The 14,444-nt window shown below is 46.8% G+C and overlaps 1 protein-coding gene across 1 annotated transcript; it reads left to right on the forward strand.

Moving 5' to 3' along the window:
- The first annotated feature begins 2,804 nt into the window (after positions 1-2,804).
- On the forward strand, positions 2,805-13,471 carry LOC114624098 (tumor necrosis factor receptor superfamily member 22-like). Its single transcript, XM_028770855.1, is given in 6 exon segments — positions 2,805-2,903; positions 7,659-7,767; positions 9,292-9,420; positions 11,572-11,680; positions 12,446-12,528; positions 13,386-13,471. Coding segments are annotated over 6 exon segments (597 nt in total). The 5' UTR covers positions 2,805-2,822.
- The last annotated feature ends 973 nt before the right edge of the window (positions 13,472-14,444 follow it).

Genomic DNA, 14,444 nt, shown 5'->3' on the forward strand with positions numbered 1-14,444 from the left:
CTCTAGCTTCTAATGTTTCTTTTTCTAAATCTTTTATACAGTGGTGTTAAGAGATTGTCATAGTTAGCTTCCATTGTCCACTCAACACAAACTAGTCATCTGGGAAGAAGGAACATGGACTGAAGAATTGTCTCCATCGTATTGGCCTGTGCACATGTCTCATGGGACATTTTCTTCACTAATATAGGATGGTCCAGACAACTGTGGGTGGTCCTACCTCTGGGCTGGTGGTCCTACCCCTGGGCTGGTGGTCCTGGGTTGTATAAGAAAGCAGACTGAGCAAGCCATGAGAAACAAGCCAGTAAACAGCGTTCCTCCAAGACCTCTTCTTGAGTTCCTACCGCCAAGTTCCTGCCCTGGTCTTCCTCCATGAAGGAATGTGACCTGTAAGCCCAATAAACTCTTTCTTCCCCAAGTTGCTTTTGGTCATGGCTTTTATCATAGCAATAGGCAAACCATAACAGATTTTCTGTCACCTGGATCTGTGGGTGTTGGTATATAATTTGTATATAAACTTATTTGAAGATGTTGAAAAACTTGTAAAGGTTTCCAATGAGTCCCACCAAATTGCATCTGTAAGAGACAGGTTGACTTGTGACAACATGATCATCTGCCTAGAGATGGACAGGATACTACACTGCCTTCACCCTAAGATGTAACCCATTGAATGTGCCAATACATAGAAATGAGCACAAAAGAGAAAAGCCCCAAGCTGGACCCACAGGCCACACTAACTACCTGGTCTCTCCATACCATTCCTTGAGTTCTTGTCCCAGCTCAAGAGCCACCCTCCCCTCCCAAGGCCTTTCCTTTGCCTTGTAGCCTTTAATTACGGTGTGTAGTGATTAAACATTACTAGATCAGCACTGTCGAAATGGTGGAGAAAAAACAAGATCCTCACATATTCCCAGGTAGCAAGCTGCCCAGCAGCAACCTGGAAGTATCCCAAGAAGATCTATCACATATATCTATTACAACAGATGACACATCTCATCTAGGGGTGGGAAGATTCCCCTGGTATTGAACCAGCCCCACTCTTCCATTGTGGGCACCCTTCATCTCTGCAGAAAGACCATCAAGGGCCACTGGGCTCATGAGAATGTCACTCAACTGCCTAGATCCGTTAGGGAGTTCCTGGAACGGTATGACATCCCACCATCCCACTTTAAAAAGCAAGGGTAGAGATGGCTGGAGAGATGGCCCGCCATTAAGAGAATGCACTGCTCTTGCAGAGGACCCCAGTTTGATTTCCAGACTCACATTAGGCACCTTACAACCATGTGTATCTCCAGCTATTGGGGATCTGTCACCTCTAGGCTCTGGATGTACCTGCTTGTGTGCACACGCACGCGCGCGAGCACACACACACATTTTAAAATAAATGTTTTAAAGGACCAGAGGTCAGAGAAAGACCTGGGGAACAAATATCTAGCCTGAGGTAGACAGGCCTCTTCCTTTCACCTCTCTTCCCCCTGCAGAGTGGGACAAGGCAGATCTGGAATGTGTGTACAGAAAAGGAAGGCCACTAGCCTCCCTTGCTGCCAGCTTCTCAGAGGCTGGTAGGACAACAGCATCCACAAGTAGACACTCCTTTCCTCTTCCCTTCCCCACTTTCCCTCTGCTTCCCAAGGGTGGGGAACAGTTCAGAGTGTTGAACTAACCTCGAGGGAATGGTCAAACATTCCAAGGACACTTGTTTGTGTTTTGATTTGGTTTACTCCTGAGCAGACACCAGGCCTGAGGGAAGACAAGAAGGGCATCGAGCTGGCCAAAAGTTGGCCCCTCCCACCACCCAGCCTAGGTGAGGGCAGATGGGCACAGGCTCCACTTCCTGGCCCTAGGGAGACAGGCGAGAGATGACTTAAAGAGTGCCAGTTGCCTGGAGCCAGGCTCCTCTTCTTGGGATTAGCCAATGAAATCTAGGCCTCTGAGTCCTCCTCCCTCATTTGGAAGGGAGATGGATGGGGCTGGTAGTGGCCACCTTTTCAAATACCTGGAGGAGTCAGGTGAAACAGAAGAATCAACTATCTTAGACCCAAGTTCCTGAGAGAAATGAGAGTTCTACTTCCTGTGTCAGGCTAGGAGACTTGCCTTAAATGTCCTCTGTCCCATGAGCTCAGATTGGCACACACAGTGGAGCTAAACACAGTGAAAAGAAAAAGAGGGACCCACAGTCCAGGGAAGTTCATACAGGGCTCCCTCCTGCCCCCAACACTGGGAGAGTTGTCGACCAGTCCTGGGTCAGCAGGTTCCACACAGCTCCTCGGGACCCTAACAGAGAAAGAAGCCTTCAGCTGCCGCTCCAGAACACTGGCCAGTGACCACTCACAGGAATACGACAGGGGTAGAGTTACTTCAAACTTCGCGGTGTGTTGTGGCTTTTCTCCCTCTCTTTTTGTTTGTTGCTTTTGAGAAGGTTTACAATCTGCCACAGTCTGTCTTTTATAACGATCGCAACTCTCTCTAGTTCATGTCTCTCTCCCTCCACTCAAGTCACGGGAAATTTTTTCATTAACTTATAATAAAGAGCAGTATACCGTAATGAAAAAAAAAAAAAAAACCCGAAGGCAGAGAACCCGACTTTAAGCTTGCTGCTTACAACAAATATGATTCTGTTAATAACTTCACAGGTATTTAAAATTACATCTGGACTATAGAAAACTAGATATTAACAGCACTGATGGGGAGAGACACGAGCGTGATGGCGCTGGACCTGCCCACGAGATTAGGCAACCATATAGGAAGCAATGCGCTGACCAGAGGCGTGGCCACCAAATAGAGCTCCTCCTAGGAGCAGAGTGGCGGCGTGCTTGCCCGGAGCCATGGTTGGCTTTCCCGCGTCCGTCTCCAGTCTGAGTCGCAGGTTCCTTTTGCCGCTGGTGCTGCTGAATCTGCCCTTCCAGGTGAGTAGATACGACCCTGGGAAGCTGAGAGTCGCGTGTGGGCACTAGATCCCCGGGCTGCAGAGGAAAACCTTCCGCCGGCGGGAACTGGTCGCCGGCTGTGCGATGCGCCAGGGTCAGCCTGGGCACCGCCAACCAACACCTCGGAACGTCGTCTACTCTGAAGTGGTCAGGAGTTGGGGGATAGGGGGTGGTGTGTGGAGCAGAGGCAGGGAAATGGCCAAGCGCGCAGCCAGGAGAAAAGTGTCCCGCCGGTCCCCGAGCGCTGGAACAAGAGGGGCGGTTCGTCGCGAAGGCGCCTGACTTTCTCTGGATGCTTATTTACACTGGTGTGGGTCCGCGCACGTGCTTGGTCGTCTGTGCGCCTCCGGTGGGTCCGGCCGGGCTGGTCTTGGGGTACTAACTACTACAAAAGGATCTGTGTGGAAGGGATGGGTATGCCTTTCGTGGGCCTTTCTGAACTCTGTTAAGTTCGTCCCGAGATCACTCCTTGTCTCTTTAATAGTAAACTGCAGTTAAACCTAAGTCAGTGGGCAGCCTGATCTACATAACGAGTTCCAGGTCAGCCAGAGCTACACACAAAAAGGCTGAAAAACAAACAAACAAACAAACAAACAAAACTAGACAATCCTGTAAATGACATTTTGGTTACAGCCAACTTAATTTTATGTCAATTTTCTCTCATAAGAGTCTTCAAAACCAAAACCAAGCAGTGAAGATTTATGTTTTATAAACCTGTAAGAATATCCATTTGTGCAACACATTTAGATCTTTAGTTACAACAACAACAAAATAATCCTTAGGTTGTTCTAAGATAGTATTTGAGCAGTTGGAGATCATTTACTTGTAACTGGCGATTTTTAAAACCACTTAGGGGCTGGTTAACAGTACTTCTTTGCTAGCTGTTGCTGAGCGGCTTTCTAAGACTCAGCGGACCCAGCGCGAGAATCCAGCTTCCGCGGGGATCTCCTGGGCAAGCTGCCAGCGGATAAGCAACTCTGGTTTCAGAGTTCCCGGGCGGGACCCAGGTTTCACATGGGATGGCCCTTGACCCTGAAATCTCTGCTCCTGCCTATTAGGGCTCTGGAACTCCATGCCTGCCCAGGCACCGCCTGAGAAGTCTTGGTACTGCATTTTGTCCTCCAGAAATCCCCAGGAACAATCTTTTTTTTTCCCCCCCGGAGCTGAGGACCAAACCCAGGGCCTCTAGCAAGCACTCTACCACTGAGCTAAATCCCCAACCCTCCCTCACCCCCCCCCCGAAACAATCTAGACAATATTAAGTTGTTTTTTTTTTAAGGTTGTTATAAAGACAAAGTGATGATTGACTCAAATAATGCCACAAAAAGAAGGTACTTCAAGGAAAGAGTGAGGATGAGCTGGGCGTGGTAGTGCATGTCCTTAATTCTAGCAATTGAGAAACGAGGTAGACAGATGTTTATGTATTTGGGGCTAGCCTGGCCTTCATAGTGAGTTCTAGAACAGCCAGAACTGTGTATGAGATACTGTCCTGTAAAAGTCAAAACTAAAAGACTGAAGATAACATCTCTTTTTTTTTTTTTTTTTTTTTTTTGGTTTTTCGAGACAGGGTTTCTCTGTGTAGTTCTGGCAGTCCTGGAACTCACTCTGTAGACCAGGCTGGCCTTGAACTCAGAAATCCACCTGCCTCTGCCTCCCAAGTGCTGGGATTAAAGGCGTGCGCCACCACCACCCGGCTCGATAACATCTCTTTAAAGAATTACAAAACAAACCAGAGTATCCTCAAAGAATATTAAAATTTAAAAAAATTAAGGGGTATGTGCAGGTTTTTTGGTCTTTTGAGACATGATTTCTATGTGTAGTCCCAACTGTCCTGGAACTTTCTCTGTAGACCAGGCTGGCCCTGAAGTCAGAGATCTGCCTGCTGGGATTAAAGACATGGGCTATAAAGAAATTCTAACAAATCCATTGTCTGACCTGTGGTCACATCCTTCCTAAATGAAAGTACAGCTGAAGCAGGCCAGCTTCAAGGGAAATAGTACTGCCTTCAGGGCAGTGATGAGCAGTGTCGGATTCCACACATGATGATGGTGAAGACGATACCAAGATGTAGGTATCGAACCTAGGAACCCTGAAGAGAAGACTCCTGCCTGACAAGTTAAGGGCAGAATTCTAGACAATAAATGGGCAGAGACTACCAGAAGGCTATATATATGTATGGAGAGAGGGAGGGGGAGGGGGAGAGGGAGAGGGAGAGGGAGAGAGAGAGAACAGAGAGAGAGAGGAGAGACGAAGAGGGAGAGGGAGCAGGAGAGGGGGAGGGGGAGGGAGAGGGAGAGAGAACAGAGAGAGAGAGGAGAGACGAAGAGGGAGAGGGGGAGGGGAGAGGGAGAGAGAGAGAGAGAACAGAGAGAGAACAGAGAGAGAGAGGAGAGACGAAGAGGGAGAGAGAGCAGGAGAGGGGGAGGGGAAGGGAGAGGGAGAGAGAGAGAGAGAGGAGAGATGAAGAGGGAGAGGGAGCAGGAGAGGGGAAGGGGGAGGGAGAGGGAGAGGGAGAGAGAGAGAGAGAGACTGACTGACTGACTGACTGAGAGTATTCTGTGGCCAAAGAGTCTCTCTTGCTGAAGGCTGGAGCCACAGGGGAGATGAAGAAGCTTCTGAGGACGACACCAGCTAGCTATGCAATCAGAGCACAGTGGTAACGGATGAGTGAGGACGGCTTCCATGAATGTATAGATGGGTCCTAAGGGTTGCTGCTGTGGAGAGTCATGTGACAGAGTGTGCCCCATACAAATGCAAATATAAAGAAGTGAGCCTCAGTGCTCAGTGTTTTTTTTTGGGGGGGAAGGATTAAAGAGTTCAGTTGATCTGTGGGCTTAGTTTGAGCTCCTTCCTCGTGTTTGGGTATCAGTTGAGGCAGATCACTCAGAGAAGGAAGTGGGGAGGAGGTAGAATGTGCTGGGAGCATACCAGCTGTTCTACATGCGTTATTTAATCTCAGAACCCTAAGTAGTAGGTATAGTACTATCCCCATTTTACAGATGAGGAAAGCGAGACATGATGATGGTAAAGAGTGAATCACCTATTAACTTATAGGCTCTATTAGCTTTTGTGATATCATGGCTCCACACATGTTCTTTCAACCCACTGTCAATGATCAATGATCACCACATCAAGCTTTGTTGTTTGTTTGTTTTTGTTTTGTTTTTGCTTCTGTTTCATGTGGCATGTATCAGTATCTGGAGTGCATAAAAAAAAGTACTGGGCTACTCTTGTAGAGTAACAGTGCTCAGTTCCCAGCACCCACACGTCTGTAATTCTAGTCCTGGGGATCTGCTGCCCTCTTCTGGCCTCCTCAGTCACTGCACACACATGCTGTTATGCAATCAAGCAGGCAAACACTCATAAACACAAATATAAATCTTTAAAATTATCTATTGCAGAGCTAGAAATATAGAACATTGCTAATTAATTAGTGGCTAGTATGAGCCCTAGGTTTAATCCTCAGTACTATGATAAAATAAAATCGTGTCATTTCTTTACAGTTACTTGAGGCTTTGAATAATGAAAGACTAAACAAAATTAACTGATTAACTGATTGATTTTTACGATTTGATTTTGTTTATTTGTATAAGTGTTTCCTACAGGGTTGTTAAGTATGTCACTTGCCTGCAATTCCTGAGAAGGCCAGAGATGGCATCAGATTCCCATGAGCTGGAGTTACAGGTGACTGAGCCTCTCACATGGTTGCTGCAACCAAACTCTGGCCTTTTGCAAGAACAGCATATGTTTGGGTTTTTCTTTGGTTTTTTGGTTTTTTGGTTTTGTTGTTTTAAGACAGGGTCTCACTACATAGCCCTGACTATCCTGGAACTCACAGAGAGTCACCTTTCTTTGCCTCCCAAGTGCTGGGATTAAAGATGTGTGCCACCCTGCCTAGCTAGCATATGCTGTCAGCTGCCATCTCTCCAGCCCAAGAAATACAACTAAAGCTTTTGGGTACTTAGAGAAATAGTATGGGAAGAAGATGAATTAAAAGAAAAAGCCAGGGGCTAGAGAGATGGCTCAGAAGTTAAGAGAACTGACTGCTCTTTCAGAGGTCCTGAGTTCAATTCTCAGCAACCTACATGGTGGCTCACAGCCATCTGTGATAGGATCTGATTCCCTCTTCTGGTCTGCCTGAAGACAGCTGCAGTGTACTCACATACATGAAATAATAAACAATTCTTAAAAGGAAGGAAGGGAGGGAGGGAGGAAGGAAGGAAGGAAGGAAGGAAGGAAGGAAGGAAAGAAGGAAGGAAGAAAGAAAGAAAGAAAGAAAGAGAAAAGAAAAGAAAACAAAGCAGAGCTCTCGCTCCTTTATCCGTTTGCAGGTTCTTCCAACTGGTGCCTCCATCTGCAGCCCCACCATAGGAAGCAGCCATCAAAGCTTGAGGTTTGGATGACAGGATCCTCATAGGTCACAAGTTGTGCTAGAACTGCACTGCTGGCTGCTAGAAGTGAACTAGGGATGGGTGGGGTGGGGGGCATGATACTGCTGAGCAATCAGCCAAGAGTCAGCAGGCTTGGCAGTGATGTATTATGCAACCTTCTCTGGGCAACTGCAAGCTTCAGAGTTCTACGGCATAGCATCAACTACAGCATAGCATCAGATAGTCCCTGCTGTGCTCTGCACAAGGAGGCCCCACCTTGGTACTTCCTTTTCCACCATCTTCCAAACCATCCTCTGCAGTTACCAATAAATATAAGCTTCCCCTTGTCCTCTTCCACCCACAGGTAATTCTTCCTATGCTAGGATCACACTCCAGACAGAGCCAGAACCCCTCCAACTGCCCCCTTGATGAATACTTGTCTAATGGCATCTGCTGCAAGTTTTGTCCTGCAGGTGAGTTCTTCACTGGGACCCAATGCCAGAGCACAGACATAGGTGGCCTTTGAAGCACGCTAGAGGCTATACAAGATGAGGAGGATGTGGACCAGGGAGCTCAACTCAGCCACTGCCTACTCTTTCCAACTCTAGGAAGTACCTCCTAACCCAAGTACACAGAGGACCCCCCCCAAAGGAGGCCCTTTGTGTGTTCAAGAGCATTGGTGTTGAGTATTTATAACAAGGCCTCACTAGTGTAGGGTCACCCAGCTATCCACCCTGCAAGACATGAGTTCAATGTCATATCCAAAGGCACCCAGCTGAGAGGAAAGTTTAGAAAAGGGAGCTGGGAGGGTCAATTTCATCTACCTGTGCTTGCCATGGGTGCCTGGATGCCCCCAACCCCCACTGCCACCACTTCCAATGGGGAAAGTGGAGCTGGAACATCTTAAGTGGCTTGCTGTGGTCACACTCTATCTTGGTGACAATTTCTGTGCTTGTTCTTATGCTCCCAGCGTGTGTCCTGTATCGGGAACCCTGGTAATGTAATTTTTTTCTGGAGAAATGTGAACACCAACTGCTCACTCCAGGTAACAGGAATTGATACTAGTCATTGAGGACAGACCGAAGAAGCAATTTACTCAGTGCGGTTTGGTGAACCATTGAGTTTATTGGTGTCACTTTAGGCCCATAGGTGACTAAGGTAACTGCATATTGTAATATTACTCCAGCATGGGTGACAACTTATTAAACTGTATGCCCAAAGCTCTTTACACGACCTCTGGGGAGCCAGAGTTGAAAAGACACTATGACCACAACTTTTATATAGGAATGCATTTAATTGGGGCTGGATTACAGTTTGAAAGATTTAGTCCATTATCACAATGGCAGGAAGCCTGACTGGAGGTAGGTTTGAAATAGATAAAAATTATGCTGGAGAAGTAGCTGAGAGTTCTACGTCCATATCCAAAGGCAGCAGAAAAAGACAAACCCTGAGCCTAGCTTGGACCCTTGAAAGCTCAAAGCCCAGCCCTAGTGACACACTTCCTCCAACAAGGCTACACCTCTTTTTGTTGTTGTTGTTAAGGTTTATTTATTTTATATATGTGAGTACACTGCCACTGTCTTCAGACACACCAGAAGAGGTTACCAGATCCCATTATAGATGGTTATGAGCCACCATGTGTTTGAACTCAGGACCTCTGGAAGAGCAGAAGGCCACACCTCTTAATCCTTTCAAATAGTGTCACTCCCTGGTGACCAAGCATTCAAATATATGGGCCTATAGGAGCCCAGCAGGGAGTCAGGAGCTCTTTCTACTCACCCCAGGCTAGCTTGGTTCCTAGTTCCCTGAGGGTCAGATATCCACAGGACTGAGTATAGCTCAGGGAGCCAGCAGCCCTTACAGATCCTCAAGCAGTTTGTGACAGCCCAGAGATTATTTTGAACTTGTGCTAAAGATGTTAAGCCTACCTAGAGCTACATAGCCCCTTACCCCTGTGTGCCTGGGACAAGGCTGATCCCATCTGCCCTCATCCCCAGGTATGTTTGCCCAGGAGCACTGCACGATCTCCCATACCTCAGGACAATGTGAGAAGTGTGAGCCAGGAACATTCACAAAGAGTGAAAATGGCTTGGACTCTTGTAACCGTTGTTCCACCTGTTATAAAGGTAAGTGTGTGACTGAGCAGAGACTGGACTAGCTGTGAAAACTGGCAATCGAGTCAGAAGCATGTTAGTCCAGTACCGGGATGGAGTAGCCATGACTGATGGGTGCCAGGATGCAGCCAGAGAGTCCCCACAGGCAAAAAACTTGTTTCTTACCGATGGGCATGGTTGTGCAACATTTAATCCCAGCACACAGGAGGCAGAAGCAGCTGGTCTCTGAATTGGAGGCCACCCTGTGTATACAGTGAGTTCCGGGGCAGTTCCAAAGACTACACAGTGAGATCCTGTCTCAAAATCAAACCAAGGTAAAAATTATTCATTATGAGTAAGAGGGACTCAGTAAAAACAATGTCAGAAAAACTACAATCATAGCCTTCTGCCATTTTTTTTAAGATAATTTTTCTCCTAGTTGTCAATTGAATGCAGAACCTAGTAAAAGATACACAGGTACTTAGAAAAATCACCATAAGCAATCATGTGTGTAAGTTCCCAGACACAGAGAAGAGCTTAAAGAGTAGGCCAGAGGGCACGCAGATTTGGGGAAACAGCAGAGAAATGAGGCCCACGCCTGCAGAGTGGCATATGCCTTTAATCCCAGCACTTGGAGGCAGATCTCTGTGAGTTCAAGCCCAGCCTGACCAACATAGTGAGTTTAAAGACAGACAGAGCTACATAGTGAGACTCAGTCTCAAACAAAACAAAGTAAACAAACTTGAAGCAGTTGCTGGAGGGAAAGCAGCTCAGTGGAGGCTGACCTGGTATGCAGAAGACCTGGGGTTTGCTTTCTAGCATAGCGGCGGGGGAGGGAGGGAGCAAGGATTCTGTTTTGTGTGTGCATGCATGTGTGTCTATGTACATATTCCTATGCCACTGAATCATGTTAAACTAAGTGGTAAATACTACAGTATCTCATGCTTCAGCCTGTCACTCGCATCCACTAAGCATGGAGAGGGAAGCAGGCTGAGCATAGCGGGAGCTCGGGAGGCAGATATAGAAAGGACACTTCACTGTGCGGCCTAATGGTAGAAATTAGGTTCTGGTTCTTCCTCCCAGCTCCATGCTCCCAGAAATAAGACTTGTACTTAAAATATATTTACAAATACCTTGGCCATATAGCTAGGCTCTTCTCTGACTAGATCATAACTTAGAATAACCCATTTGTCTTAATCTATATTCTGCCATATGACTGGTTACCTGTGCTCAGGTACCATGTGTCCATCTCCTCACATCTTCCTGGACCAATCTCCTGCTTGGCTCTATCCTAGAATTCTTTCTCTCTCCCAATTGATCCACCTCCTGTTTCCTGCCTAAACCATGGGCCATCAGACTTATTACTGACAGGTGCCACATCCATACAGACATAAGATAATGTCTCTACACTGACTGATTTATGTTGTAAGCTTAGGACATCCAGGACTACATGGAGAAATATTGTCTCAAACAAAACAAAAAAGACAGAACCATATTCCACGATCACAGATCCCCTGATGCTGTAAGACATCTGCAGAGAGCTGGGCTGAGAGTCTTCCCCGCCCATGCTCCCTCCTGTACTCTAAGAAAGGATACTGTCTAGCTTCAGAGAATGGTGAGAGGTGACATTTATAGCTTGAGTCTTTGTGGTGCACTGAACTATAGGCACAAGGTTAAAATGGAACACCCCAATGGGAAAACCATCTTCTTTTATAAACCATTGAGTAAGTCTCAATTACGAGAGGTGTATACCCAGAGCCCAAGGACCCACTAGGGGTCTGGACACATGGTCAATAGGTGCTCTTCAGAAAACAATAGGGTGATTAAATAAAGCACCCTCAGAGATGTCTGTCTGATGGAGATGGTGGCCTCTGGAGAGGGAACCTTGTGGGGCAACAGAGGGCCTACAAATCAAGACCACCAGTGATGGAGTCCTCAGGGCAGTTTGATGCTGTTGCACAGGATGCTCAACAATGGACCTCCCAAGTCATCATCTCAGGTCTGGGTACCACCCTGGAGGCCTGAGGATGAGGATGCTCACAGCAGTGCTGTTTATCACTCAGTACATCTGTGATGGGAATTTGAAGCCTTTATACACTGTGTTCCTTTCAGGTAATGGTGGGGTATGTGTGCATATGCGAGGGTTCTTACCTCAACCTGACCCTATTCTTCCCTGGATTGCAGACCAGGAAATGGTGGCTGACTGTTCTACCACCAGTGACCGGAAATGCCAATGCCAAACACATTACTACTCTGACCCAGAATCTCCAGAATTGTGCCAACCATGTACCAAGTAAGTACCACTGTAGCCTGGGTAGGTGGTAGCTTTGTATGAATAGCCTCTAATGTCCAGAGAGAGGGACAGTCTGTCTCATACTTTGGCAGATGACATTGTGTGGTGGAGACTTTGTGGTCTGGGTGGTACAGGACTTCTTGCTGGAGATCTCCATGGCAAATGTCCCTCAAGAGAAAGTAGACAACACCTGACTAGGTTTTCCTGAGTGGTGTCTTCCAGAGGGTTCTTCGGTGTATTTGGGTTTGGAAGGGCTGGGAAATGCCTCCTTCATTCTCGGGAATGTAGGACTGGGTTAAACTGGAGAAAAAAACTGCTGGGCAGGTCTGGGGAAATCCTGTGGTTTTGCCCCTCCTTAGACAGTCACTCCAGTCAGATGGAGTTGTTGAGCTTTTAGACCACTAGGGGGCGCCAGCACAAGCCACATGCCGAAGAATGTTATTCCTCTGTGGAATCTGAAGTCTGAGTCTCTTGAGAGAGGCTGGATAGGCCTCTCCTTTTCCTCACTCCAAGGCCACCAAAGAAGCTATGGACATTAACGGAGGAGGAAAATGTAGTAAATGTCATGTATTAAGTGGTAGTCACATGATACTGTCTGAGATTCCAGTGGGGCTGGTGACAGCTGTGTGGCCAGAATACTGTTTCAGATCTTGGATCATGACGCTGCCTGATGTGGTTTGGAGTGGCGTCACGCTTTGCTGGACATCTTCTGCTGCTGATGGCCTGAGGGGTCTGGCAGGAAGAACTGAGGGTGTCTCTCTGCAGGTGTCCCCAAGGAATCCCTGTCCTCCAGGAATGCAACTCCACAGCTGACACAGTGTGCAGTCGGTCTGCTTCAAATAAAACAGGTTTATTTTTAATTACTGTCTTCTTACTGAACGAAAATTTACATACCATAGTATTAACTGTTTCAAAGTGGACATCAAGCACTGAATACCAGCCCCTCTATCTGTTACAATCTGTCCCCCAAAAGTATATCTCTGTTAGACCCTGACCCTTCCAGGATGATCTGCCTCAGTGGCCTGGTCTATCTGAATAGTTCACAGAGGTAGAGTCACCATGTGTAGCTTTTGTGTCTGGGTCCCTGAGCATCATGTGTTCTTTACATGGATGGGTGTTTTGCTGCATGTATGCCTGTGCCATGTGTGTGAAGGAAGTGTCAAATTACCTGGGACTGGAGTTACAGATGGTGTGAGCCACCATGTGCATGCTGGGAACTGAACCTGGGTCTTCTGCAAGATTGCCTTAACCACTGAGCTACCCAAGCCTCATGTATTAAGGCTGATCTAGGGTTAAGCTCTGTCGGGGCTTCATACCTTTTCATGTCTGAATCATCATGTACAACCCACATTGTCTCATTCCTGTGTTAATGGGATTTTAAATAATTCCTTGTAATGTGTAGACCCCTGCACCAAACATTCAGTGGAGAAAGGGAAGCCTCTTCAATAAATAATACCAGCAAAAGAACCTACACCTTTGAAAGAATGAAAGCTGGAATTGTATTTAACAACGCATGCAAAACTGGGGGCTTGGGCTGAGTCTCAGTGGTAGAGTATTTTCCTAGCGTGCACGAAGCCCTAAATTCAATCCCCAGTACTGCTAAAAAAATATGATAAATTCAACCAGGGCACACTGGCCATGACTTATAATTCCAGCATTCTGTTCTTGAGTTGACCAAAATATTTCTTGTTTTTCCCAATTTTAGATCCCAGAGGCTGGCGCTTCCTACTGATATCATCTCTGACCGTGCTAATTATTGCTGTTGTTGTCTAATGTATCATAAGAAGATAATGGTTCTACAGATGTTGTCTTAGCTATCATTTTATTGTTGTGAAGAGACACCATTGAGGCAACTCTTTTTCTTTTTGGGGGAAAGAGGGCAGGTTTTCAAGACAGGGTTTCTCTGTATAACCAGCCATGGCTGTCTTGGACTCATTTTGTAGACCAGGTTGGCCTTGAACTCACAGAGATCCAGACTAAGGCAACTCTAATAAAGGAAAACATTTAATTGAGACTGACTTACAGTTTCAGAGGTTCAGTCCATTATTATCACAGTGGGGATCGTGGCAGTGTCTAGGCAGACATGGTGCTGGAAAAGGAACTGAGAGTTCTGCATCTTGATCTGCAAACAGTAAAAAGGAGACTGTGTGCCACACGGGGCATAGCTTGAGCATAGGAGACTTCAAGCCTGTCCCCACAGTGACAAACTTCCTCCAAAATGGCCACACCTACTCCAACAAAGTCATACCTCCTAATAGTGCTATTTCTTATGGGCCAAGCATCCAAACACATGAGTCTATGGGGGCCAAGCCTATTCAAACCACCACAGGTGTCGTTTGCTGTATGAAGCTGTTTGGTGGAGGCCCTCCTTGGGAATAAGTGACAGTTTAGATGAAGGTGAGTCCTGGGTGTCAGGTTCAAAAGAAACTCAGGACAAATGGCAAACTGTGGTTCCTATTAGCATACCAAAGAGCACACTGGCCCTTAGCCTCACTCAGTACCTGTGGCTCTTCTCATCTCACTCCTACCCTAAACCCAGCTCATGGGCTTTCCTTCCCCCAGCTTCTCATTCCTGTATAACCCTGCCATTTCGGCCATGTGCCTTCTTGGTTCTCCTTCTCTTTTCCCCCTTTCTTTTGGTCCTTACTTCTCTTCTTTTCTCCACTCCCCCAACTCCCTTAAGGCCTGGGTCAGTCTGCTGGCCATGTTTAATCTACTACTTTCTCTCCACTCTGGACTCTTCCAGAAGCCTCTGGCTGTGTTC

This window comes from Grammomys surdaster, unplaced genomic scaffold (assembly GCF_004785775.1).
Source record: "Grammomys surdaster isolate TR1022 unplaced genomic scaffold, NIH_TR_1.0 205, whole genome shotgun sequence".
Lineage (NCBI taxonomy): Eukaryota > Metazoa > Chordata > Mammalia > Rodentia > Muridae > Grammomys > Grammomys surdaster.